Source organism: Canis aureus, chromosome 9 (genome assembly GCF_053574225.1).
Source record: "Canis aureus isolate CA01 chromosome 9, VMU_Caureus_v.1.0, whole genome shotgun sequence".
NCBI lineage: Eukaryota > Metazoa > Chordata > Mammalia > Carnivora > Canidae > Canis > Canis aureus.
In genome coordinates this window covers 74,165,373-74,192,371 of record NC_135619.1, presented here as the reverse complement: position 1 = coordinate 74,192,371, position 26,999 = coordinate 74,165,373, and the positions used below count along the sequence as shown (strand labels likewise).

Here is a 26,999-nt window from a genome sequence, read left to right as displayed (position 1 = left end):
CTCAGTCAAGGCTTATCTGATATTTTGAATTGGAAAACACTGAAAGGTCCCCATAGCGCCCTCCCTGCCACCCACTTCTCCCCAGGGCCAGCAAATGAGTGCGTGTGAGCATGTGCATGTGCAGTAGGTAGGACAGACCAGGCCCCTTTTCCTGAGAGCAGGGACCCGGCCGTGGTCCACGGTGTGCGTGGGCTACTTCTCTCTGTGTCTCCACTCACCGCATCTCTTTAGTCCCCCTGACCCTGGAGCACGTCCTCCATCTTCATCCAACATTCCCTCGTCTCAGCCTGGAATACTGAGCAGAGGACACGGTGTCCTCGGGGGATTCCACAGAGTGCCTGTTTGTCTTGCACTGATCTTGTGTGTGCTCGCTCTGGATTTACGTAACTGGGGTTCACATCACATAAAGCAGCCATTCTAAAGTGAACAATTCAGAGTAGTGCAACCACGAGCTAAAGATGAAAGTAAATCCATCACCCCCCAGCCTCCACCACCACACCGCCCTCCCCAAGCATCTCCCACTCCCCTTTCCCCAGCCCATGGCAACCACAGATCTTTGCGCTGTCTCTGTGGACTTATCCGCCGTGGATGTCCGTGTGGACAGAAGCGTATACTACACGGACTTTTGTGTCTGGCCTGTTCTGTTCACTTAGCGTAAGGTCTTCAGGTGTCATCGGTGCTTCCTGTTTGTTGCCACACGTTCCCCTGTGTAGACGTACCGCATTTTGTGTGCGCATTAGTACCCTGGTGGACAAGGAGCTGTCTCTACCTCTGGCTGTCAGGGGTCGTGCTGATGTGAACATGTGTGTTCGGGCATTCGAGCAATCACCCGTCTTCACTTCCTGTGTGCCTCGTGGTGGAATATGTTTAACTTTTTGAGAAACCATCAAGTTGTTTTCCACGACATCTGTACCGTTTCCCACTCCCGCCAGCAAGGTGTGAAGGTGAAGCTTCTCTCCACATCCTTGTCAACACTTACTCTTACTTTCCCCTGTTGTTTTGTTTTGTTTTGACCCATCCTAGTGGGTGACATTACCATATGTCACTGTGGTTTCGATGTGCATTTCTCTAATGACCGCTGATGCCAAGTATCGTTTTCATGTACTTGTTGGCTACGTCTGTACCTTTGGAGAAATGTCTAGTCTTTTGCCCGTTATTTTATTTTATTTTTTTTTTTAATTTTTATTTATTTATGATAGTCACAGAGAGAGAGAGAGAGAGAGGCAGAGACACAGTCAGAGGGAGAAGCAGGCTCCATGCACCGGGAGCCCGATGTGGGATTCGATGCCGGGTCTCCAGGATCGCGCCCTGGGCCAAAGACAGGCGCCAGGGATCCCTGGGTGGCGCAGCGGTTTAGTGCCTGCCTTTGGCCCAGGGCAAGATCCTGGAGACCCGGGATCGAATCCCACGTCAGGCTCCCGGTGCATGGAGCCTGCTTCTCCCTCTGCCTGTGTCTCTGCCTCTGTCTCTCTCTCTCTGTGACTATCATAAATAAATAAAAAAAAAAAAAAAACAAAGACAGGCGCCAAACCGCTGCGCCACCCAGGGATCCCCTGCCCGTTATTTTAAATTGAGTTGTCTGTTACTGGGTTGAAGAGTGTTATGTCATCTGGATACTTGACCCTTATGTGATGTGCAGATACTTTCTCCCGTGCTATGGGTTGTGTTTTCACATTCTTCTTCATGTCCTTTGATGCCTCTAATTTGGGTGATACCCAATTTTATTTCACACCCTCCTGCCTGTGCTTTTGAGGTCATATCTAAGAATTCATTGCTGAACCCAAACTCATGAAAATTTATCGTTTTCTTCTATGAATTTTATGGTTTTAGCCTTATATTTAGGTCATTGATCCACCTTGAGTTACTTTTCACATGTTGTAAGGGTGGATGTCTAGCACTCCTTTCCCTCGTTGGGTAGTCTTGGCAGCCGTGTCAAAGACCAGTGACCATGGTTGTGTAGATTTATTTCTAGACTCTCAGCTCTGTTCCACTGGTCTATGCTAATACCAGCCTCCCTGTTTGGAGTACTGTTGCGTACATTTTGAAGGAGTATGTTTGGGAAGTGTGATTCCTTCCAGTTTTTTCCGTAGTATTGTACTGACTACTCTGGGCCCTTTACAATTTTATATGAATTCGAGGACTGCTTTTTCCATTTCTGGAAGAAGAGAGCTCCAGGGGAATTTCAGCAGTGATGGCATGGAGTCTGTGGATTGCTTCAGGGGGAGCGTTGCCGTCCTGATCCGGGAAGCTGAGGTGTCGGTCCGCTTACTTAGGCCATCTTTAATTTCTGTCAGCAGTGCTCTGTAGTTCAGTGGACACATGCTTCAGCTCCTTGGTGACGTTTATTCCTGTGTTGAGCTCCAGCAGGGGTGAAAGCGGGCACCCTTGTTTGGGCCCCATCCTAGGGGGAAGGTTGTGACTGCACCGTTGAGGCTGAAGTGAGTTCTGGGTTTTCCGCAGACACACTTCATCACGTTAAGAGAGCTCATGAAAGGGGGCCGTGAGGGACCTCAGACGGTCTGGTCTCTTCACTGCAGACTCGCTCGTTCCTCTTTGTAACTATAATTACTGAGTTATTTGTGGGTTCGGGGTTGGGCTTCAGTTTATGAGCTCTTCACCGGCGAGCTTCAGGAGCCTGTGGAATGCTTGTAGGGAGTGCTGTCGTGACAGGAAAGGAGACAGCAGCTGCCCAGGCTTTCCCCCGCAAATGCCCACGTCTCACGGCCTCCCCCCGGCCCGGGGCGACGGGTTCTTACGCTGTCCCCCTCCTCTGTGTTAACAGCCGGACTCGGATTCGACCAAACACTCGACTCCGTCGAACAGCTCCAACCCCAGTGGCCCCCCAAGCCCCAACTCGCCGCATAGGAGCCAGCTCCCCCTTGAAGGCCTGGAACAGCCAGCCTACGACGCCTGAAGCCGCCAGCCTCCCGCCTCACCGCTGTGGGGCCAGGGAGCCGGGGGTGGCCTCGATTGTCAGTGCCAAGACCGAGCTGACCCGCCAGTGTTGTCCAAGCAAATGTAGACTCAATTTGTAGATATGGAGATAAAGCAAATCTTTATTATAATAATGATCAGTTTTCTGCCGCATGGTCTGTGGTGGTAGGCCAGACCCACTCATCTGCACAGCTGTGGGACAGCACTGTTCCGTTTGCACATGAAGGACCAGCACATACCCCCCCCTCCCCTCCCGAAACGAGCTGCTGGGGCGCGTGGGGCCCTGCGGAGGCCGGTCTGCCCCGCGGAAACCCAGGAGGCCCGGTGCCGCTACAGAAGCAGACAGCTCGGACGCAGCCTCACGGACAAGCCTGTTCCCTGTTTCCTGAAACTGTTTCCTAGGACCTTAGAATAGTAGGAAGTTGTGTTTCAGTCCCAGTGTCACTAGAATTTTCAAGACAGGAAAGCGGAGGTTAGTTGGTGGCCTTTTATTCACGTAGCCATTACAGTCAGCTGCGGAAGACCCTCTGCCGACCGCGTAGCCATGGACGGAGGCCCCCGGTGAGCGACACCTGCCCTGGTCCCGTGTGTGCGTTAGGCCGTTCCCGGTCACAGCCATCAAGTGTCACCTGTATCTACTACTGTGAAGTCCACGCGCTCCCACAGCTTCTGCCTCACCGTGAAGGCGGGACGTGTCGAGCTGCAGCCGGGTCCCGAGGCCTGCCGGGCGGAGGCGGCCAGCGCCCCTGGAGCCCCGCTGCGAGCGCCGCCCCCGCCGCCCCGCCCCTGCATGGAGCCCTGTGATTAGTGCCCGAATGCATCATATAGACTCGCCCGACACACTCCTGCACATTGGCTCTGCCCGTGGATTTACTCTCCCCTCCTTGCTGCTGTGTGAGTAATCAGGTTTGGGGCCTGTCCCGGGAAAGGCTTAGGATTAACTGGCCGGCAAACACCACTTGTCTTCGGCCCCGGACAGGCTCTTCCCTGCCCTCCCGCTGGTCAACGTCGTTGGCGACGCTGTAGAAGACGTGCACTTACCTTGAGTCGGCACTGAGTGACGTGGGCACCGCGGTCTGCCTGTGCGTGTCACACACCCGGCACCTGCTGCCCTCCCGCCCCCCCGGGCCTTCTGCTGGGGCCGGCACCTGCTGGGGGTTCTGGTTTTTACTTTTTTAATGTAAGTCTGAGTCTTTGTAATTATTGAATCGTGAGAACATTTTTGAACAATTTACCTGCCAATAAAGCAGAAGACAGCAGTTTTAAAGTTCTCAGTGGTTCGTCTGAATGTGATGACTTGTCACCCTACATGTGTCTGGGTCTCCCGGTAGCACCGGTGCTGGAAACCCCTCCCCAAAAGGCAATGAGGGAGATGCTGTACCGGCTGCAGCTGCTCTTTGTCATTTGCTCACGGATGGGGAGGGGGTTCCTTCGCATGGCAGGAGCTGGTTCCCAGAGTAGGATTCTGCCCCCCCCCCAGGCTACAATGGGGATCCGCCTGGGGGTTCACCCTGACATGGTAGGCAGAGGTGGGCTTGGGCCATTGGGTGGAGAGAGGGGCCGGCCGGCCACGGGCTCCTGCCAGGCCTCCGCCAGCCAGCCACAGCAGGAGGCTTAGGGTTCCAACCTGAGAGGAGTAGGAGCCTCTGGGGCCACGGGCAGGGCTGGGCAGTGGGCACCCAGGAGACCCCCCCCCCCGCAGGGCGGAGCAAGAGCCCCACCCCCACCCCCCCAGAGAAGCTGTGACCGGAGAGGCTCCCAGCCAGAGGACCGCCTGGAGCAGCAGGGGAGGCCACGGTGGGGCGGGCCAGAGTCTCCAGGAGCAGGGGTGGGGGGGGACGACACTGCGCTGGGGGCCCTGGGGGGCAGCTGTATTCACCCTGCGATGACCCTCCCTCCCTCAGGCAAGTTCCTGGTGGAACAAGGGCAATGGTGTGAAGATGCGGTAGGGCCTGGAGAGCAGCCAGCCCAGCACCGGGCAGGGATGCCCCGCGGCCCCGCTCCTGGTGCACATCCCACACCCCATCTGCTCCCCTTGCCTTGACAAGTCACACCACCCCCGGCATGGGGGACAGATGGCACTCCTCCCACCTGCTGAAAGGGGACCGGGGTGTCGGCAGCAGTGACCACGCAGGGCACGGCTGGAGCCCTTCAGAACCCAAGTTCAGTCGCATCAGCTGGGAAAACCCATAAAGGAGCACGGCCCGTGCCCAGTGAGCGGCTGGCTGGGGCGCGGAGCCGGGATCTGGGCCGGGCTGTCGAACCCGGTGCCTGTCGGTGCCTGTCGCTAGGCTGAACGACAGACGCGCAGGTGTCGGCTGTCCTAAAGTGGAAGAGCTGTCGTAGCAGAAGCGTGGCGTTCACAGCGGGACGCTGCACGGCACCACCAGCGTGACCCCGCCACACACCACGGTGGGCATCGCCGACGGGACGCCAGCCGGCAGGAGCCCAGCTCTGGTGCCGGGAACTGGAAAGCCACCAAACACATCCACCCGGCAGGAGCCCCCGGAGGACTGACCCCGGGGCGCCGGCGACGCTCCAGGCCCGGGTGCACCTGACGCAGCAGGATCGCTCCGACGGTTCAGCGGAGCACCCGCCCGTTCGCGTCACGCAGCCGCGTGAGCCTCCTCGCTGCTGCCCGCTCCCCAACCAGAGCCCCCGCAGAAGGGGCCCGGGCCCGCCGTGGTGGACAGCAGACACCCTCCCGCCTGACACCCGTGGGCACGGAGCTCCACCCCCGGGCGTGGGCCCCACCCTGGCCCTCAGCACAGCAGCCGGGCCCACCAGCAGGAGCCCCCACCCCCCACCCCGCCTCCCAGCCCAGGGGGAAGGGGGAGAAGCCTGTGCTAGACCAGCAGCAGGTCCACGAGGAGTTTCTTCTGTCTGGTCTGGAAGCAGCCGAGAGAAGCCAGCCCCGCCCCGAATTCTCCCTTTCCCAGCAAGGACTTTTATCCACAACCGCCCCTCCCAGCTCCCCCCTTCCCCTTGTCCTCCTCTTCCTCTCCCTGGGTCTCCAGGCTGCCCTGCCTGTGGTTCCGCCGCAGCCCGCATATCCTGCAGCAGTGTCATTCCTCTGCATTCCAGAATAATCCTGTTCCTCTGGGGAAGGGACTGGCTGTTCTACTGGCTGCTGGGGGTGCTGGACAGCCAGCCTCACCCGCCGCCTCGCTCCCCTGCTCCAGGGGCAGCCTTCCCCACATTCTGGGTGCAGCTCTGCAGACTGCAATTTTCGGGTAGTGCCTGGAGCTGCCCTTTGCTGGTGGCCAGAGGGCAGGATTCTGAGGAGCACGCTCACCAGTGGGCAGCCTGACGGGCACACTGGCCGGCTCCCCACGCTCAAGCCCAGGCACAGGAGGGCCACTGGGGGCAACGGACTCCGGGTGCAGGAAACGCTTTATTGGGCAAAGCCACCCTATCCTTGGGCTGGGGGGACAAGGCGTGCGTGGCAGGGGGCGGGGACCTCGCAAGGCCGGGGCCATCTCGCGGGGGCGGCGGCGGGCGCAGGTAGGGGCTGGCCAGCCCCGCGGTTGCTCAGGCCTCGGCCTCGGCGAACAGCGGGTTAACGAAGTAGCTGCGGCTGGTGCTGCTGCTTCCCGCCTGCTGCGCTGGGGGAGGCTGCGGGGTGCGTGGAACCTAGGGGCGGGGGCGCGGAGTCAAGGGGCGTCGGCGGCCGCAGGCCCGGAGGGCAGGTCCCCCGCGCGCCCCCTCACCGGCCCCACGGAGCCCGCCACGTCGAACACCGGGTTGGAGAAGCCCAGGGGCGCCTCGACGGGCGTGGCGACCAATCGCTCGCGCTTAGTCCACCTGGGGAACAAGGACGCCCGTGAGCCCCCACGCGGCCGCGGCCCCGCCCCCGCCCCCGCCCCCGCCCCCGCCCCCGCCCCGCGGACCTGAGCCTCGGAGCGCGGCGCAGCAGCAGCAGGCCCGCCGCCAGCGCCAGCAGCAGCAGCAGCAGCCCGGCCGCCACGCCGCCCGCCAGCCCCGCGCGCGAACCCGAGCCGAGCGGCCCCGCCGCCGAGCCGTCCCCGACGGGCGCGCCCGACTCCCGGGCTGTCGCCGACAGGACCCCGAGGGCTTCGCCTGCAACGGAGGGGCGGGCTCAGGCTCCCGCACGCGGGGCCGGGCCGGCCGGGGAGGGGGCACCCGCGGTTACCGTGCTCCGCGACGTCCGCCAGGAGGGCCCGGGCCAGCCGCCCCGCGCCGCCCGGCTGGGGCCCGGTCTCCGCCAGCACCACCTGAACCTCCGTGTGCGGCCCCGGCCGCCGCCGCACCTTGGACACGGCCGCCTGCAGCCCCGGGTACTGGGGCTGGGGAGGGAGACGGGGTCGTCCCGGGACCTGGCCCTCGGCCGGCGGGCGGGTGACGGGAGGTGCGCGGTCAGTGACTGCGTGGGGGGGCAGTGGGGTCCCGGGCGCCGCCGCGGAAGAGGCGGGCCCCGCGGGGGGGGGCAGGGCGGGGGCGGGGACGCGGCCCCGTTACCAGGAAGGCTCGCAGCAGCCGCGCCCGGTACCGCTCGATGTCAAAGGTGGGGCCGTGGGTCAGCGACACGATGGCTCCTGCGACAGACGGGAAGGGGTCGGCGCCGCGAGCCCAGGGCCGTCAGGGAAACTGAGGCTGGGGGCGAGCCAGGGCAGCTCTCCGGGCCGGGAGGGGGCGCTCACCGCAGAGGTCGCAGCACTGCCCCTCGGGCCGGAGGGCGTCGGGGCAGGCGGCCGGCGGGCAGCGACCGCCCAGGGGCTGGAGCAGGGCCGCGCAGATCCAGGGCTGCACCTGCGGAGGAAGCGGGGTGAGCGCGGACAGTGGGGGCAGGCGCCCCGCCCCCCCGCCCCCTCCGCCCTCACCTCCGCGTCGCCGCAGACGCAGCCCGACGGGTCGGCGCAGGCCCCGGGGCCCACGCGCAGAGCTCCCGGCCCGTGGAAGCGCAGGCGGCCGGCGCGGGACGCCAGGAAGGCAGCCAGGTCCTCGTCGCGCGTGAACGTCTGCGGGGGGAGGGGGGCACGAGCGGCGCCGCCCGAGGAGGGGACAGCCCCTGAGCGCCCGGCAGCCGCGCGTGGGCAGGTCGGGGAGGGGGCCCGAGCGCCGCTCACCTGGCCCAGAACCTGGACGCTGCGGACGCGCGCGGGGCGGGCGCCGGGCCCGAGCCCCACTCGGAAGGAGGCGTCGGGCGGGAAGACGACGTCGTCGTGGCGGCAGGGCACGCGCTCGGCGTCCACGGAGAAGAGGCCGCGCGCCGCGTCCCCGGAGCGCCACAGGCGCGGGTCGTGCCACGAGAAGCGGTCGGGGTCGAGGAAGAGCGCGGGGGCGCCTGCGGGGGCGCGCGTCCCTCAGCTCCGCCCCCGGGCCCGGGCCCCGCCCCCCGCCCCCGCTCAGGCCCCGCCCCCCGCTCAGGCCCCGCCCCCGCTCAGGCTCGGGCCCCGCCCCGCCCGCCCAGGCCCCGCCCCCTCCGGCCCGGGCCCCGCCTCCCGCCCCGCCCCGCCCCGCCCCTCACCTGCGCCGCAGTCCGGGTCCCTGCCGGCGTCCGCGGCCCCGAAGCCGGCTCCCGAGGCCAGGACGAACTCCCCGTCCCGCGGCAGGAGCTGCGGGCAGCACAGGCACACGGTGGCCCGGGTGCCCCACGGTCCCGCCCCCGCCGCCGCGTTCCCGCGGACCGGGCAGGTGAGGTCAGGGGCCCTGGCCGAGGGTCAGAGAAGCCGAGGGAGCAGGACTGCAGGCCCGGGAGCAGGACCTGAGCGCCGAGCGCGCGCTGCCCTCTGCCTGCCGTCCCCGCCGAGCCCCCGGACCGACCTCCTCCTTATGACCCTCAGAGCTGGGTTTGGAGAGGAGGGCTGGGCGGGGGGGGGGGGGGGGGGGGGCTGTGCAGTGCGGGGACCCTGAGGGGCTCGGGTCGTCACGGGCAGTCCACCCAGGTCCCAGCCTCGAGGCCCATCGTGCTCGTCCCACACCTGAGCACCGGCCCTGACCACGGGGCCTACGGGGGGGACACGAGGTCACAGGCCAACCACCTCCACACCTGAGGGTGCGGCACTGACAGGTGCGGGAGTGAGCCCCGGAGACCTGCGGCCTCGGAACAGGGGAGGAGGTCGCAGTGCACAGTCTGAACAAGAACGTGTTTTTGGAAAGAACCAGAAGGGGTTGAAGCACCATACTGTACCCTGTGTTAACTATGCTGAGATTAAAATTAAAACTAATTTTTAAGAAAAGAACCAAAGGGGAAATATTAATAAATTACAGAACACAGAATAATGGAAAGGAAGAGCACACTAGGTGAGATAAGCAGAGGGGCTGGGCCCGCTGGAGAAGACCCCGCGAAGGGGCTGTCCTGCCGAGGGACCCAGCGGGCGGAGCCGGGAACGGTGGAGCCTCCAGGAGGACAGGGAGGACTGACCCCACAGCAACAAAATACAGATACAAAGGCGGTGGGGGCGGGGTGATGTTTGAAGAACCAAGGATGAATTTTCCAGATTCGTACAAGATGGAAAGGCATCACGGAGTGAGGAATGGGAACAAGCAAAGTCCTACCCAGACACAGGTCAGTGTGTTTAGGAATGTCATCGACACAGAGAACATTCTGAAAGCTTCAGAGAGCGGCGCCTGGCTGGCTCAGCTGGTTAAGCATTAGTCTTCGGATCAGGTCAGGATCTCAGGGTCCTGGGATCCAGCCCTGCATTGGACTCCCTGCTAGCATTTCCCCCTGGCTTGTTCTCTCTCTCAAAAATAAATAAATACTTTTAAAAATAAACAAAAAATAAAAGCTTCGGAGAAAAAGAACAGATCACTCATGCACTCTGTAAAATAAATAAGTCAGTCCTTAAAAAATACATATTAGTTGACTAGAGCCGGTAGTGTTTATTTATTTATTATTTATTTATTTAGGAGAGAGAGAGACTCTCAAGCAGATTGCACTGAGTGCAGAGCCTGACCTGGGGCTTAAACTCGTGACCCTGAGATCAGGCCTGAGCCAAAGCCAACAGTGGTTTAACTGACTGCGCCACCCAGACTCCCTCAGTAGTTTCTTTTAAAAATACATGGTGATCATGGGGCTCCTTCCCAGGACTGCCCCCGTCCCCCCTTCCCCGCGGTGTGTGCAATGGTAGCCCAGCAGATGGCATCGAGGAGTCTTGGCCCAACAAAATCAGGGTATTAGGACAGAGGAAGTCAGGTGTCTTGCAGAAGGGTCAAGCTCTGACCTGCACTCACAGGAAGGTGCCAGATGCACATCAGTCTTGTAATGACAGTTCAACCTCAGACAACCTCATTAACTGGCTAAAAGGAGGGAGGGGGCAATAGTATCTCACCCGATGTAAAACAACAACAACAAAATACCAGAGAAGTCCAACAAACCTATTTATGATTTTTTTAAGAAGCTGCTAGCAAGCTAGTAAGAGAATTTTCACAATTTAATAAAGGTTCTGTACCAAACCCTACAGCAAGCATTACACTCGATGGACAAACACGACATGCCTTGTCTTTCACATTGGAACAAGACACTAACTAGGGGTAGGGGGTCCTGGACAATGTTTTGTCTTTTTTTTTTTTTTTTTTAGGGAAATTTATTTACTTATATTATAGACAGTGAGGTGGGAGGGGCAGAGGGAGAAGGAGAGAGAATCTCAAGCCGACTCCCCACTGAGCATGGAGCCCAACAAGGGGCTCGATCCCAGGACCCTGAGATCATGACCTGAGCCGAACCCAAGAATCCACACTTCACCAGCTGAGCCACCCAGGCGCCCCTTGCACAATGTCATTTGGAAACAAAAAGAAATAAAAGGAGTTAGGACTGGAAGGAAAGAGGAACAACTATTGCCATTTATTTAAAAGAATAATCAACTAGACTATGTAAAATTTTTAAAATAGAGTCCTGTCCACAATAGAAACCACACTACAAAGCGTTTCTGAGTGAACCGATGCTATACAAGACCCTGTGGGGACCACGCGAAAACTAGTGAGTTTTAGGGTGGATGAGAGGGAACATCATAACACTCAGGAGCAGCTCATGCCTGATGGTGTAAGAAAACTTCCAGGGTTTTGTCATGGATGTTGTCACCTGGTAAACCTGCCCCTACAGGTTCTCTGTAACAATCGGACCCACAGAGAAGCAACTGGCCTTGGAGCCGAAGAGGGGAGGGAGGGGACAGCTGCCCCAGGTGCGAATCAAGACAACCCAGGAGCCAAGCAGGAGCGGCACACAGAGCAGAGGGGAGCAGAGAGGGAGCTCTGGGGGAGGCCCCTGCATGCAGGTCACCTGGGGAACGGTGGCAGCAGCGCCACAAAGCCGGGGCGGGGGGCGGGGGGCAAGGCTGGTGGCTTGGAGCAAGACGTCAGAAATTGGACTTGCTCTTCAGGGGGGGAAAGTAAAGCTGGTCCTGAACCTAGCTAGTGCCCCTGGTGGCCAAAGTGTCACTAGGGCTGTGGCTCAGCAGCGGGGAAGGTCCTCGGCACCGCCAGCACCAGGATAAGCCCGCAGAGTTGGCACCACGGGGCCTCCGTTCTGCAAAGGGCACCACAGGCGAGACACGTGCAGGGTCCCCAAGCAACGAGGGCTTGATGGACAGAAGACGTGAGATTCCTCCGGCCCAGAAAATGGGGTGACTAGAAATGGGAAGCGGGGAGGGGGCTCCGGAAGGGGAATATCCCGGGGAGGGAAGATCCAAGCCTGGGGTGCACAGACTGAAATGCTGCTGTGGCTGCACCTGTTCCTAGGGCTGCACCTGCACCCTGGCAGCCAGGTCCTGCTGAGCACTGGGGGGAGCGGGGAGGGGGCTGGGGGGCAGGGGACCCCTGTGCACCGGGGGTGGGAGGCTGTCGGGGCAGCTCTCCGTGCGTTGAACCTGTGCCTGGGCCCTGGACAGTTCCCACCTGGGTCTTCCCACGGAGGCGGGGGGGGGGGGAGCCCCCCTCCCTGGTGCAGGAGAAGGAGAGGCTGCGGAGGTGAGGGGGTACCTCTCGGGCCCCCAGGAGAGGCGGAGGAATTCCCATTTGGGCAGCTGGGGATGGAAAGAGGGGCCAGATGGGGGGACCTGTCAGGTGATGAATGGATGAATGTCTGAGATCCTCAAGCTCTATCAAAGGTCCTCATTAAAGTCAGTTGGCAGAGAAGGGCCCCAGGCCCCCACCCCCGACTAACTCCCCCCACCGAGGGTCCCCCTTATTCTGGATGCCCCCCTCTACTTGCTCTGGGCTGCTGCCTGCCTGGTTGGCACAGTTGCACCAGCTGGGGAACGGGCGCGGGGTCCAGCTGCCCCCACCCATGCCCCTGCTTCCTCCTTCACCCCACTGCTGACCCCTTCCATACCCTAGTCTTCGGGTGGGACAGATGTGAAAGGGCCTCCAGACTCTGGATGTGCCGGGACCAGGAACCCCCAGCCTCTGCCTGATGCCCGCCGCCCCAGGCAGGGAGGGACGGCTCTGGCTCACAGGTAGGAGTAGGTGTCCCCTTGCCCTGATGTGCCCTCCCCCACAAGTGGCTGGGTCCCACAGTTAATGTCTCTTGTGGAAACCATCGATTAAGCAAGACCTTCAGGGAGAGGAAATAAGGCCTGATGTCCCCAGATCTGGGCAAGAGATTGGGTGGGGCCATGGCCACCAGATGTCCCCCTCCAACTCGCCCACCCACCCGGTGGCCTCTACATGAGGACCCCAACCCTGGCACCCACACCCAGAGGTGCCCCCCCAACTCCACCTTTGCTCGGAGCCAGCAACCCTCACATCAGTCACCTTGCTGGCAGGTCCCCAGTTGATAGGACAGTGACCCAACCCAGAGAGCAGCGGATGTGTGGAGGCGCTTAACCAGGAGTGACCTGGGGCCCCCAGGGTCCTGGGAAATGACACTTCAAATCAGGGAACAGTGACCCTTTTCTGTAAAGGGCTGGACAGTAGATACGCTGAGTGTTGAGGGCCCCGGGGCTCCCGCATGGCCCCTGCCTCTGCCCAGTAAATGACCGCGGCGGGGGACGCCCCGATGAGGCTTTATTCAGGGGCCTGAAGCTGGGGTTCTGTTTCACCAGCCACAAAACTGTTCATTTTTTGGCTTTTCCCCCCACCATTTAAAAATTTCAAAACCACTCTTAGCTCCAGCCTCGCAGCCGCATTTGGCCAGTAATGGGGGGGCTGCTGACCCCGCCTTTACCAGCCAGGGTCTGGCCCTAAACACACCCCGAAAACTCCAGGCAAGTGCAGGACGCGCCACCTCCCGAATTTACCGCCACGGAACCCTTTCACCCTCCCAAGGCCCCCACTCTCTGCAACACTATGTCCTGGGCCGCAGTTTGGGAGAAAGACCCCCGAATTTCTGATGGGGGTTTTAGGTAAGGGGACAGGGAGAGGCTTTGGGGACCAGGGGGGGTGTTTGCTGGAGCGAAGCAGAGAGAGGACACGGGGTGGGGGGTGGAGGCCGCAGGCGGAGGGCAGGGCCGTGCGCCCTGCGAGCCCTTTCCAGCCCCCCCCCGCCCCCATACCCTTTCCCCAGCCTCCCAGGAGCCCGCCCCAGGCCCAGAGGGGGTTCCGGGGGGCCACCCCCCGCAGCCCCGCCTCACCATGTCCGAGAAGCCGTGGCTGGCCCGCACCACCACCGACACCGCCTGCAGGAAGGAGCGGGTTGGCCGGGCCCCCCCGAGCCCCCCAGCCTCCCCCGGAGCCCCCCCAGTCCGCCTCCCGAGCCCGCGGGGGGCACCTTGTCCGCGGGGAACTGGACCACGGCGCCCGCGCACGGCGTCCGGTTCTGGCTCCAGTTGGCGGCGGCCTCGAAGTCCGTGGTGGGGACCCAGAGCTTGTAGGCGGCCCGGGCCAGCGCTGGGGAGGGCACGACTGAGTGCTCCCCCCGCCCCCACCCCCCGGAAGGAAGGCGGCCGCAGCCGGGGGCCCAGAGCCCGCGGGAGCCCCGCCGCGGGGCCGCGAACTCCTACGAGGTCTGCGGAGCCCGCCCCCCCGTGCCCCCTCCAGGCCGCCCGCCAAGATCGCTCGTCGCCTCGCCCCGGGCTTGCGGGCCGCTGGAGCAGAGGGAGCAGAGGGCCCGGCGGGGCAAGGCCGCGACAACCGAGGGACCGACGGCACAAGGGGGTCGCGGGGCGGGGGCGCGGGAGGGCGGCCCCTGGGGACTCGTGTCCGCGGGACCGCGGGGGCTCGGGGGCGGGGCGGGGGCGGGGCTGCAGTTTCCAAGCTCCCGGGCCCGGGGGACCGCGCCGGCCGGGCGCCAAGGCGGAGGGGAAACTGAGTCAGGCTGCGGCCGCGCCCCGCAGGGAGCGGGAACTGGGGGCGGTGCGCGGCTCGCAGGCCCCCCCGGCGCCCGAGGGGTCCGGGCCCCAAGGCGGGGAGCCTCCGAAGCCCCCGCCGCGCCCCGGGGCCCCCTTACCGCACAGCTGCAGCCACAGCAGGGCCCGGCCCAGCGCGCCCATCCCGCCGCGCGCCCGTCGCCGCCACCGGGACTTTGCCCCGCGGGGCCCACCTGACCGGGCGGGGCGGGGCGGGGCGGGGCGTTGCCACCTCCCCGGGCCCCGGGGCGCCGCGGCGGCTCCTGCCCCCACACTCAGCCCTGGGGCCCGCCCACCCGCTCCAAGGCGGGGCGAGCTGGGGGCGGGAGGGACCCCCTGGGCTCCCTGCTCCGGTGCCCTGTGCCCGGGGGCTGCACCTGCTCTCCCCCCCTGGGCTGGGGGCCTTCCTTCCAAGCCCCCCTCACCCCCCCGCCTGGATGCCCTGCGGGCGCCGGCAGCGGGCCTGTGGCGGTGGGGGGCGGAGGGGGCGAGGCCCCCCGGGCTGCACACGGAGCTGGTGGCGGAGCACGAGTGGGTGTTGGGGGGCCCCGCGAAGTGATGGGGGCGGCCACGGGGGCGGGGGCGGGTCGAGGAGACCCCGCGGTGCAAGAGGCCCGGTGGCTGGTGCTTGGGTGGGGAAGAATGATGGAAAGCGGGGTGGGGGAATAACCCGGTGCTTGGAAAAACGGGTGGTTGGTGGGTGAGAGACTGTAGCCGCCGGAGTTTGTCGGGACGATGGTGGCTGACGGCGGCTGGCGTGGGACTGAGGGTGGCCGAGGGCCAACAGGCCGGGCTGAGCCGCAGGAGGGGGTGGCTGCGGCGGGTGTCGCGGGGATGGGCTGGGGGGAGGGGACGGCGGAGGGGTGGGCCTGGTGGACACACTGGTCACTAAGTAACCGATGATGGACAGCGCCTTACAGGAGGGACAGGTGGGAACCGATTACCAGGGGACAGGGGGCCCGAGCATGACAGGAGTGGGCAGATGGCACCTTCCTGGTTATGGCTGATGGCACGGGAGGAGTGGTGGGTGGGCCACTGGGTCCAGGACAGCTGCTGAGGGGAGCGTGACAAGGGGGGGAAACAGGGTGGGGGGGTGGGGAGCAGGGGATGGACATGGGGGTGGAGATGAGGACTGGGGTCGCCCCCCCAGGGCATGACCGCCTGCAGCTCCCTCCTGCCCCTGCAGGCCCCGGAACTCCGCCCGCCACCCTACTGGTCTCGGTGACCCGGTATTTCATCCGAGGGGGACGGCACCCGCCCCTGGGGGCCCTCTGGCCTCTTCACCCGGCTTGTGCCACCGTCGTCCCGGTGGGATCCGGGCACCCGCTCTCCGGGGTGCAGTGGTGCCGCCCCGCCCAGCCTGCGATGGGGAGGGGGTCTCCCTGGCCCTGGAGCTCGGCCTTGCCGGCCTGCTGGGCTGAGAAAAGCTCCCTGGACCAGGAACAGGGGCGACATGGGGGTCACATCTGTTTTGCCCCCTTGTCTTGCTTCTTGCTGGGAAGTAGGCAGTTCTGGGGCCCGGGCCTCTCGGGACCCCACCAGGGGCTCTGGCTCTGCTCCCCTCCCCTCCTCCACCCCCCGCTGCGGCTCTCCAGGCGGAGACCTTCTCCAGGCTCAGTGACCTTCACCCCCCGGGCCCAGAGCCCGGTCGCCAAGCCTGAAAGGCCCGGCAGGTCTTCCCAAGGCTGGCGGCTCCTTCCTCCGAGTGGGCAGGTGGTGCCCTGGGACGAGGCCAGGAGAGGCTCTGGAGGGTGGGGGTCGGGCCTCGGGGAGACGCCTTTCTGGCCACTGCGCCCCTACCTGGCAGGCGGCTCCCGGGGGGACTGTACTGTCTGAAGAGGGCAGTCCGAGAAATCTTCCTGGAGGAGGTGGCCTTATAGCGGACACACAGGAGGAGTCAGAGCTGCAGCCGCAGCGTGGAGGGTAGAACGAAGGGGGCACAACAGGAGGAGAGGGGGCTGCTATCGGCATCCGTCCCCCCACCCCGAAGGGGGTAGTCCTGAGCAGCGGCCGGACGCGGCCCCCACGTGTCCAGCTATCCGAGGGGGACCCGGCTGGAGCCTAGGCTGAGGCAGGAGACAGGCCCTGGCCCTGGCCCACAGCTGCCGAGAGCCCCTGGGACACCGGGAGCACAGACATGGTGCAGGGCACGGCTAGACCGCAGACAGGTGCCCTGTGTTCCCAGAAGGCCCCAGGCTGCACACACAGAGCCCGGGGAGCCCAGGTACTCACGTGGGCACGCATTTTGGAAGTGGCCAGGACTCCACTGGAGGTAGGAGAAACGCAGAGTCCCACAGTGAGTTTCTTCCACGACACAGCTGCTTCAGGCGAGGTTGGATCCAGGCGCCAGCCAAGCTCTTGGACTCCTGTGTGCCTGTCTCACTCCTCCTTGGCTGCCCTCGCTGTGTGGGCGTCCCTCTGTGCACAACCTTCTCCAGGGGCCGGGAACGATGGTCTGGGGGGACCCGGACCCCACGCCTGACTAGGCTTCCTTTCTGTTTCCAACTCTGCACAGATCACATGCGCAGGGGTGCTGTGCTCCGACTGGGACCTCGGCCCTCCGCTTGGTGTGAGGGCTTGAGTGACAGTCCTGCCGCCCTGGGACGGGGGGCAGACCTGCCCGCTGTGCTGCGGGGTCCCCACTGGGATTTGCACAGCCATGGGCATCACCCCCCATCCTCCCTCCCCCTTCCCTGCCACTGAATGGGAATGGATCCAGCCTCAAGAGCAGTTCCCCAGCTCCTTCTCCCCGACCTTTGTCCCTGTGACCTCAGGCAGTCTCCTGTGCCTCTCAGGGCTTTAGTGTCCCTCTGAGGTGCTGAGGCTCCAGGCTCTGTTCCCGCACAGGGGAAGGAGGGGTGAGGTGGAGGCCGTGGGAGTGTCTGTGCATGAAGTCACCTCCCCAGAGAGGCCGTGCTGGGCGCCCTCGCTGTCAGCACCCCCCCATGTGCCCCTGGGGCCCACGACGCCTTCTCCAGCTCCCCTAGCTGCTGCCTGGAGCCAGGGGCCGCCCCAACAATAGTGGGGAGGGAGGACATGGCTGGCAGTCCCCACGGCACCGGCCGCGCTCCTGCAGACCTCCTGGCCTGCGACCCCATCTGCAGGTGTCTCCTGGCCTGTGTCCCCCGCGCAGCAGGGCTGGAGCTCGGCCTCCCTGGGCCAAGGGTGATGCGCACGCGGCCTGGCTCTGAGCGGAGCCCTGGAGGGCGCAGGAGGCGGGGTGCCCCCCCCACCCCAGCCGGGGGGGCCAGCAGGCCCATCCTGCCAGCCCGGGGGCCACCGCTGGCTGGGGGTCTCCTCGCTGCCCCGAGAGTGCTTGTCCCGGGGCCTCCCCGCGCCCGCACCCCGCGCCCCGGCCCGCAGGAGGGGAGGAGCTGCGGGGGCTCGGAGTCCTGCCTTGCTCGGAGGCCAACCCCGAGTCGGGGGCCCCGGGGGAGCAAGGCAGGGGCCTGTGGGCCCCGGGGCAGGCCCTTCCTGCAGGGGGGAGGCCGGCCGCCCCCAGAGCTCGGGGCGCAGCTGTGCGCGGAGGAGCCCGGGGGGCCCTGCAGGCGGGGGCAGGGCCGGGCGCCGGGAACCGTCACGGGCGGCGGCGGGGCGCAGGGCGGGCTCCCAGCTTTGGCCCGTGGGGCTCCGAGACCCGCTTCTCGGCCGCTCGCGCCTGCGGTTCCCGGCGCCGCCAGCAGGGTGCGCCCTGCCCCTGGGGTTGGCCGCGCGGCTCCCCTCCGTAAAACTCCCATAAACTCCAAAGAGGCCCAAAGGAAAGGGAATCCCGGCTGAGGGCCCCCTCCGAAGGAGCTGGAACCCCCAGCTCTCGGTGCTCCCGGCCGTCCTCGGGGGCTCCGGCCTCGGCGGCGGCGGGTCACCTGCCGAGTGGCACAGCATCCCCGGCTGCAGGGCGGTGGGCGCCCGGGCCCTGCCCTGGTCTGGGTGCCCCGGGCGCCCCACTGTGCCCTCCCTGCAGGGCTGAGGGTGTGGGGTCGGGAGGACTCTGGTGGGCCCGCAGCGTAGGTCGGCAGGAGCAGTGTCCTGAGGGCCTGGGCAGGACCCGGGGGTGGGCCCCGAGACCCTGGGCTCCAGCCCTTCCTGCTGCCCACGGCGCTCTGGTGGCCCAGTGGGGCTGCAGTGGGGACACCTGGAGGAGCAGGACAGTAGGGGAGGGGCTGGGAGTTCCTAGGGTCTTTGCACCAGGACTGGAATTCAGGGGTGCTCTCAAGGGCCTCCTGCCCCTGGGCCTGGTCCATATAACCACCTGGAGAAACGCTGAGCTGGGAGGGGTCATCCTGGCCCTCTGCCCCCAACGCCCCAACACCCCTGAGCAGCTGCTGAGAACTGGTTCCTGGGGGCGCCTGGCTGGCTCAGTCCGGAGAGCCTGCGACTGGAGATCTCAGGGTTGTGAGTTAGAGCCCCACAGCTGGGACAGAGATGACAGAGATGAATGTAAACACCTGGTGGCCTGGAGCCCCAAGCCCCTGCTGGTCAGCACTGGTACACTCTTTTAAAAAGGTTTATTTGGGACGCCCGAGTGGCCCAGTGGTTTAGCACCTGCCTTCAGCCCGGGATGTGGTCCTGGAGACCCAAGATCAAGTCCACGTGGGGCTCCCTGCATGGAGCCTGCTTCTCTCTCTGTGTCTCTCATAAATAAAATATTTTTTAAAAAGTTTATTTATTTAGGGGTGCCTGGGTGGCAGTCAGGTAAGTGTCCCGCTCTTGGTTTTCAGTTCAGGTCGTGATCTCAGGGTCATGAGATCGAGCCCCGCATCGGGCTCCGTGCTGAGTGTGGAGTCTGCTTGAGAGTCTCTCTCAGAGCACAAGTGGGAGGAGTGGCAGAGGGAGGAGGACAGGATCTCAAGCCGCCTCCCCGCTGACCCCAGGACCCCGAGATCACGACCTGGGCCAAAATCAAGAGTCGACAGCTCCACCGACCGAGCCACCCAGGCGCCCTGGTACAGCTTTTTAATAATCGCCTTTCAGAAGGGAGGCAGATGCTGTTTGCCGTTTGACAGGTGAGGACCTGAGGCTGGGAGGCCGGAGCCCCCACGCGGGGGGGTGGGGAGCTGGGTGGGCACCAGGCCTGCTTTGCACCGAGCCGCAGGCTTGAGGGCAGGGCTGCTGGGCGCGCAGAGGTCACCGAGGTCAGAGCCCCGCCTGCAGGGGAGGCAGGATTGGCTCCAGAGGGGGCACGGTCTCCGGCACACCGGGCTCGCGGGACCCCCTATTAGTTTTAAGACCACGTGTGGGCCCTTTTGAGCGTGGGGCCACGTGGCCACTCGGGAGAGAAGAGGCTGGGAGGCCCCGGGGGGTGGAAGGCTCCAGGCCCCAGGCCCAGGCCGCTCCCCGCGCCTGCGAGAGACAGACGGCGGAAAAAGAAGCCCAGACTCCTTAGTCAGATTTATTTTCCTCTAATCAGACAGTTTAGCATTTCAAAGTTTTGCATTCTACACTCTTACAAACTTTAGTTATTAGCATCAGAAACACAAAAACATCGCAAGACCTCAAAACACAAATAAATACCAAATAAAACCACACACGATATACAATAAACGAAAATATAAAACATAATAATGCTATCAGAAAATCAGACATGTTGTTAACTCACATTAACAACATGATTATTGCTGAGCAATAACTTATACTGTCTTTTTTTTTTTTGTCTTAGAAGAGCAGAAAAACACAGGACGTGAATCACTGGTCACAATCACTTGGAGTGTCAAGATGGGTCCTCACAGCCAGCGGTTACTACAGACGGCAATTTTTAAAACAGATTAAAAATACAGAGTCAAATGAGAGATTGGCCTTCTTTGGTCTTTGTTTTTGGGTAATAGAACTGAACGAAGAGGTGTGCCATCAGAGAAAGAATGCGATTCTAAAAACCTGACACAATTGTCTACATGGATTCACACACTTCCTTGATCACAGATGTTATTCTATAGGTAATTCTTGTAGAAATCCTTGGAAATAATGCCGGCTTTTGTGTTTACCAATTAACTCATTTAGTTTGCTGTTGAAGGTTATCTTACTTGTCTACTAGGGGACTGAGTTATAAAAACCAATCACCACTAATTGCAGGAGTGGTACAGCCATCCTGGACTTGAACCTCTTTTTCAACGCAAGAGTTCGCAAGGGACTCGAGATACAGCAGCAGCAGGAGAAATGAAAGGCAAGCACTGCTCGGCGCCACCAGGGCCCTGGGACTGGGCTCCCTCCCCGCTGCCCGGGCTCCCTGGTGACAGCCGGCGCCCCCCCAGGCAGGCAGGTCACCTCGGACTCGGGGGCCACCCCCGGCCCTCACCTGGCTTAGACCCCAGTGGACGTATTTATTCTACTTTGGAGAAAATAAAACTGTCGAGATTTGCAAACTGAAGACAGGACCATGGTCTTGGGCGGAGAAGCGGATTTGGGTGACAGACCCGTCGTTCACCTCTCAAGCGCTCCCCGGCCTGGGGCCCCCCGACTCTCCTCCGCAGTCTGAGGAAGGTCCGGACCGTGGCAGGGGACCCGTGTGTCACAGCTCTGCTGACCGCCCAGGGCCGGGGCCCGGGCACGAGCCACCCCGCAGGCTGGGGGACAGGCCGGACAGGCCGGCGACAGGGCGGGCGGCCCTCGGGGCGGAGCAGGGAGCTGTGCGCCCGGGGGGAGCTGTGGGACCGGGCCGCCACCCTGTCCCCCGCCCCGAGGACAAGAGCCCCACGGCCCCCCCTCCGCCGGCTGCGGCCCTCGGGACAGGACCCGCCCGCCGAGGACAGCGCAGGCGTCGGTGGCCGGGCCTGGGGCCGGGGGCCCCGCCTCAGCAAGGCGGCCGGGACGCAGGGGAGGCCCGGGAGGCCCCGGACCCGGGCCCGCGGAGGCGGCCACCGGGAGGACCGGCCTCCCCGGGCTTCGTGGCCCTCGGGGACCCAGGCCCAGGAGCAGCCTCGCGGGAAGGGACGAGCGTGTTGGCCGAGCCTCCCGGGCTGACCTGCCGCCCGCAGATGCTGCTCCGGGGACGCGCCGCGCGGTGGCCCCTGGTGCCGCCTCGTCCGCACGGCGATGGCTCGAGGCAGGGCCGCCTCCTGCTGGGACAGGACTTAGGACAAGCTCACGAGCTCCTGCGGTCTCCTCCGCGCCGCCTACGGCCCGGGGAGCTGGAAACCCCGACTTCCCCACGCGGCCCGGGGACAGAGAGCGGCCCCACGTCCAGGGCGGGCGGAAGCTTCGTTCACGCTCAAGACTCGGTGTCGGTTTCCCTAGAGCATCTGGGACACTTCTGTCCCGTGGGGAATTTTGTCACTTTTAGGAAACAGGAAAAGTGCACCCACCACACAGTGTGTGTGACACGTGCATCTGCGGCAGGGACCCTGTGAAGCCAGGAGGCCGGCCCCAGGCGGCGAGCACCAAACCAGGGCACCAAGGAGCCAGGACGGAAGCAGCGGCAGGTGCGTCCCTCGCGCAGCGCCACCCCCTCAGGTCCTTCAGGAGGCCACTTTCCAGAAAGTCCCAAGCGCACAAGAGGGAAGATGTGTACCAAAGAGCGGCCGAAAGGCCTATGACCCCCGCGTTCTCACCAACTATCTTCAAGCCACGGATGAAGCCTCCGCTGGGCACGTGCTCATCCCCGGGGACAGTGCCAGCTCCTGATGCCATGTCCTACGGGCTCCTGGGGAAGGAGGCCAAAAGGGCCTGTCGTCTCCCGCCAGGAGCGGGTCTGGGAGGGGCTGCTGGGAAAGTCCCCCCACCAAGGGACAGATGCTTCCAGAAGTGCCTCCAGGTGGCCCACCTCCAGAAGAATTTCAACCAGAAGAGGCAAAGTATTGTTTTTGTTTTTGTTTTTTTTTTTATCAGACCGAGATGTTACTTATCTCAAATTTGTTAATATTGTCCATACTTCTAGTGAAGGGGGAGGAAGCTGCAGGCATGTCCCTGCCGGTAACCCCAGGCCTCAGGAAAGCCACCAGAGGCCAGGCAGGGACTGCCAAGCGTCCTCTCTCCCCTGGGTGTGTCCAGGGTAGAACCAGGGCAAGGTCTGGAGGAGGTCGGGGACACCTTCCAGGGAACAGTGGTCCCACAGCACCTGCAGGAAGTCCTTCCTCTAGGAACAGGGACACATGACTCCTTACCGACAGGACAGAGATCACAGACTTGCCCAAAAGCAATGGGGGGGGGGGGAGGTTAGGGTGGAGAAAATAAAGATGAATAGAAGGAGCATCGAACTGCTAAAGGGCGTGGCAGGTCACTTCTGGAAGGGGACAGCGTGGGCTAGGAGGGCACTTCCAGCAGGCACTGGGGCAGAGGCACGCCCAGGGCAGATGGCAGCACCAGAGACACGGCGGGCCACCGGGCACCAGCCCAACCGTCCCCGCGTGACCACGAGGGAGCCCAGAGGCAGGCAGTCTGAGGTGCGCGGCCCAGCTGGCCAATCGTGGGCGCGTCTTTTGGATGAGCGGCACAGATGCGGTGGTTCACACACATTGGTTTTGCCTAAGAAGCACCCGTCACGTGTAGCACCCATCAGTGGTAAGAGCACCCATGAAGCGTGGTGCATAGCAGAGGGGCACAGAGAGGCAGGGCTCCGGCTTCTAATCACAGTTGGACCATTGAGAGAAGGTAAACAGTGAGTTGAGAAAGTGCCGTCTGGGCAGGCGCAGGCTGCGACGGTCCCGAGACCACCCTTCCCGAGAGAAGGGTGGTTCCAGGACCCCGTCGGTGAGCCTGGGCAGCCCCCAAGAGCGGCGGTCTCTGGAATGCTCAGAGGGTTCTGCTTCGTGGGGGGGTGGACTCCCACGACCCGGGTGGGGACACAGAAAGGTCCTGCCCTGGGGGGGGGGACCACGCCCGTGCTGGGACTGGGCGGCACACATTTGGGGCCCAGAGATTTGGAATCTGTGATAATTGAGCAGTGGAGGCTCTAGAAGCTGAAGATGGGCCTGGCTTCCCCAGCAGAACGGGGCTGTCTGGGGGCCCGGGAAGAGGCAGAGATCTAGTGGTCAAGAGAAAAGTCGGGTTAAACTATCACCTCCGAGAGTTACGGTGAACACAAAGCCAGGGTCGAGAAGCAGCATGTCACATCTAAGGCACATGTACAGTATGCCACCACCTCTACGCAAAGATGTTGCCTTTGGAGATCGTGAACAAAATGCAGCAATGTGACAGAATGAAGAAACACACCTGCTGTGGCCTCCTCCAGCACGAGCCACCTGCCCACCCCCGGGCACTGGACACTGAAGGTCAGAGTTGTCAGCAATAGAGAGCGTGTCTGAACACATGGGGCAGAATTGTAAGAGCCTACAGGATTTTGTTTAGAACTCCAAAGTTCAACGAATGCCCTATTTTAGGGTGAAAACAATTATAAATCTGAAAATGATGCACAGCATCCATGAGCAGTTTCCCTTTCATAATAATTTTGAAGTAGTGTCATTAACTACGACAGATATCGAAGGTTTACATTTCTAACGAGAAATAACAGCAGATTGAATATTTTCTTTCCTATCACAAGTGATAACCAGTGTTTGATATTTTACATTTTCTTCCAAGAAATATCAGTCTATCAACGTTTTAAAATAAAATGTTTGCAATAACAATTATCTCAGAACTTTAAATTAAAAAATGATTCTGAATTTAGACTTTCAAAAAAGACCTAGGTGTACTTCAGGGTCTTCTGACAAACAAATTATTAAAACAGAGACCAGATGAGGCCTTAAAAATAGACAATATACTATATTTGAAACAAGATTGCACTCTTGAATTTTAGAATATATCAGAATTGCATTATTATTTCATAAATTCTTCTTTTACTTAACATGCTGACATGTCCAGCTATCCCCAGGTGTGCGTGTGTGTGCGTGTGTGTGTGTGTGTTTTCTTTTTTTGGTGTTCAAGTTTAAGGAAGAAAAATCATGGTTCTTTTGTTTAGCATATATGTTTTCCACCTTAATTAACTAGATCTTTAAAAATGAAAATGAAAACCTTCTCTGACAGCAGTATTTATCACGTCAAAGGATAAATAATTCTTCAGAGTGGAGTGTTGCTAGTCTATTAGAAAACATGTCAGGTGTGTCCTCACGCGTGGCTCCTCCCGCCGGCCCGCGGCCACCTTCTGCTGCTTCCTCCGTTCCACAAGGTCCTTTTCTGAGCGCGAGGACCTCGGTGGAGACAGCCGGTTCAAACCCCCCAGAGGAGATGCCTTCTGCTCAATCCACCTCCCCAGTGACCGGTCAGGGGTCGGGCAGATCCGAAGTATCCACTATGACTTTAATAAAAATGGTATCATCTTTAATATATGTCCCGTTTTCTAGCACAGTTTGAGCCACGAACACTGGGCAGCCAGAGGCAATATTCATCTCCCCGGTGGGCTTCTTGAAGCTGCTGCTGTTGGGGTCCGGCTTGAACGCATCTCCCAGGTGACGCCGAGAGGACCCCTGATCCATGAGCATGAGCGTCACTTTCTGCTTGAATGGCCAAGGAAGCAGAGCATCATACTCTCCACGCATAATGACAAAAAACAGCGACAAGTGCGTCCCCTTCCCCATGCCGTCCCCGTTCAGGTAGACCCTGGCACACATCTTATAGCCAAAATAGCCCGTGTAGAAAGGCTGGCTGTAAAGAGACAGGGTCTTCCCCATGACGGCTTCCTGCTTCCGCCGCTTGTAATCTCGGATCTTCCAAATCAGCACGCCGTTGTAGCTGGCGGTCTCCAGGACCTGGAAGCGCAGGTCCATGTCGGCCAGGCGGATGTCATGGACGCTCAGCATCTGGTCATGCCGGCTCAGCTGGGACTCCAGCAAGCCTGCCATGGGTGAGGAGAGACAGACGGTGGAGGGCCCGTAAGTGTCAGGAAGGCTGGAGGAGCCCGTTCCCGCCAGCACTGGCACTAAACGGAACTGGCTTTTGGGTGGAGGACAAGCACCTGGATGTGTCCTGAAATGTAGGCCTCTGATCCCGGCTGCGCTGCCCCCCACCCGCGGCCACAGCCTGCTGAGTCAACCCTGAGGGACACAGGGCCCATGGGCCTCAGGGCACATCGGTGCAGGTCCCCCCAGGGCACCGTCACGGGGGCAGGGAAAGGCCGCCCTCTTACATCCCCCTGCCTTCCAGCCGGATGCTTGGAGTCACCTGTGTCCTGTGTGGCTTCTGCCCACGTCATTCCTGTCCTCCACTTAACCCAACGTTTGGGAGGGAGGGCACTGCCATCACCTGAGTACCTCTGCACCATTAATCCTCGTCATGCAAACATTCAGAATATTCACTCAGTCCCCAAAGCAGCTTCTAGGTATCAGGAACACGTTGGCTGAGCAAACTGCAGGGTCATCTGTCCCCTGGGCCTTAACCAGCACGGCCGAGAGCCCCCCAGCCAGCAAGCCCTGCCCCTGCCTGGTGTCCACCGTGCCACCTGGTCTCCTCCCTACCACGCTGGTGTCACGTGCAGGGTGTGTGTTCTAGGTGGGAAACGTTTCTCTCACAAAGGCAACTCCGGCTGGAAAGTCATCACACCTCTGCACGAATGACGTCTCACTGGAAATTACTGCTCAAAGGTAGTGTGTGCCTAATGTACCACCCACCCACCAGCTCAAGCCACAGTGGCCGGGCCGCCAGGCTCCCAGGTAGAGACCAGGACACACGCGGCCCACCCCAGGCCCCTCCTAGGCCTCCCCACACTGCCCCTACAGCCCCCACCTGTGTTCCGAGCCGCCTGCCCTGCACTCTTGTCCACGCTCTCCAGCTCGGTCACTCGGTTCTGGAGGGACTCCACGCTGCTCTTCATGCTGTCTGCTTCTTCCCAGTTCTGCCGGAAGGGGCGGATCTCTTTGTCCAGCTCTTTCAGTTTCTCTGCTTGGCTGTCTATTACTCGCTTCCAGATCAAAGGCATCAGAAAGGCAAAGCACAGTTAGAACTCTCTGAAGTTCTAGAGAAGAGACACCGGCTAGTTAGGAAGAGCAGCCAGTCCAGAGCCGGCCCCACGCCAACTCTCACACAGGCATCTCACAGGTGCCACAGGGTCCTACCCCAGAGGAGGGGACCAAGGCACAGAGAGGCCTCACCCGCCAGCTGCAGGGCATGGGGCCCTCACTGCTCTGTCCTACAGTCTCAGGTTCAGGACACTGGAGCCACACCCAGCTGCTGTCGTCAGGTCTCCATTTCCTAAAGGGCCAAGTCATCTATAGTGGCCAGACAATGTGGGTCTCCCACAAGGCTGCCTGGCCCAGGGCTGGAGAGGCCACCCTATCCCTGTGGCTGCAGCCACCACCCTGCCACCTGCTCGAGAGAGACCTGGCATCCGCACAGGGCTGGCAGCAGGAAGAGCCTTGATGGCGGGTCTGCAGACCCTGGCTGAAATGGAGAGGCCAATGCCTAGGAGTGGGGCTTGCTTCTCCCATGCACACTGGGCACAGAAACATAAAGACATGACTGTTGACGGTGAGGCTGAATTTCATGCTATCTTAATTTAAATAATTCAAAAAGCCTTTTCTTTTTTTTCTTTTTTTGCTGAAACACAAAGACCATTGACAACAATAAGCAGAGGGATGAGATTCACGCTCTAACTACGGTGGCCGGCCTGTTTTTTGTTTTAAAGATTTTTTATTTTATTTATTCATAGAGACACAGAGAGAGAGAGAGGCAGAGACACAGGCAGAGGGAGAAGCAAGCTCCATGCAGGGAGCCCGACGTGGGATTCGATCCAGGGTCTCCAGGATCACGCCCTGGGCTGCAGGCAGCGCTAAACCACTGCGCCACCGGGGCTGCCCGGCCAGCCTGCTTTTAAGGACTGGCACATCCAACTGTTGGATGAAGCTGGGACCTAAAGGATTTTCATTTCTTTTTAAAGATTTTATTCATTTACTTGGTGGG

The 26,999-nt window shown here is 61.7% G+C and overlaps 3 protein-coding genes across 7 annotated transcripts in view; 1 reads left to right on the top strand and 2 right to left on the bottom strand.

Moving 5' to 3' along the window:
* The window catches only part of CDC42BPB (CDC42 binding protein kinase beta), a 106,175-nt gene extending 101,971 nt beyond the window's left edge, over positions 1 to 4,204 (top strand). For both annotated transcript variants that reach the window (XM_077910691.1, XM_077910692.1), the window contains one exon: positions 2,783 to 4,204. In XM_077910691.1, the coding sequence (XP_077766817.1) occupies positions 2,783 to 2,914 (132 nt within the window). In that variant the 3' untranslated portion in view covers positions 2,915 to 4,204. The remainder of the gene's footprint in view (positions 1 to 2,782) is intronic.
* A 2,105-nt stretch (positions 4,205 to 6,309) lies between these two features.
* On the bottom strand, positions 6,310 to 14,375 carry AMN (amnion associated transmembrane protein). Its single transcript, XM_077910694.1, has 12 exons — positions 14,282 to 14,375; positions 13,604 to 13,722; positions 13,467 to 13,511; positions 8,423 to 8,510; positions 8,022 to 8,239; positions 7,776 to 7,913; positions 7,596 to 7,704; positions 7,414 to 7,490; positions 7,088 to 7,241; positions 6,825 to 7,014; positions 6,645 to 6,738; positions 6,310 to 6,567 (listed from the first exon to the last, which is right to left on the bottom strand). Exons 1-12 carry the CDS (start codon positions 14,322 to 14,324, stop codon positions 6,466 to 6,468), a joined length of 1,377 nt encoding a protein of 458 aa, XP_077766820.1. The 5' UTR covers positions 14,325 to 14,375; the 3' UTR covers positions 6,310 to 6,465.
* A 5,181-nt stretch (positions 14,376 to 19,556) lies between these two features.
* The window catches only part of TRAF3 (TNF receptor associated factor 3), a 116,981-nt gene continuing 109,538 nt past the window's right edge, over positions 19,557 to 26,999 (bottom strand). For all 4 annotated transcript variants that reach the window (XM_077910682.1, XM_077910680.1, XM_077910681.1 and 1 more), the window contains 2 exons: positions 25,827 to 26,001; positions 19,557 to 24,939 (listed from right to left, as the gene is read on the bottom strand). In XM_077910682.1, coding sequence (XP_077766808.1) covers positions 24,368 to 24,939; positions 25,827 to 26,001 — 747 coding nt within the window. In that variant the 3' untranslated portion in view covers positions 19,557 to 24,367. The remainder of the gene's footprint in view (positions 24,940 to 25,826; positions 26,002 to 26,999) is intronic.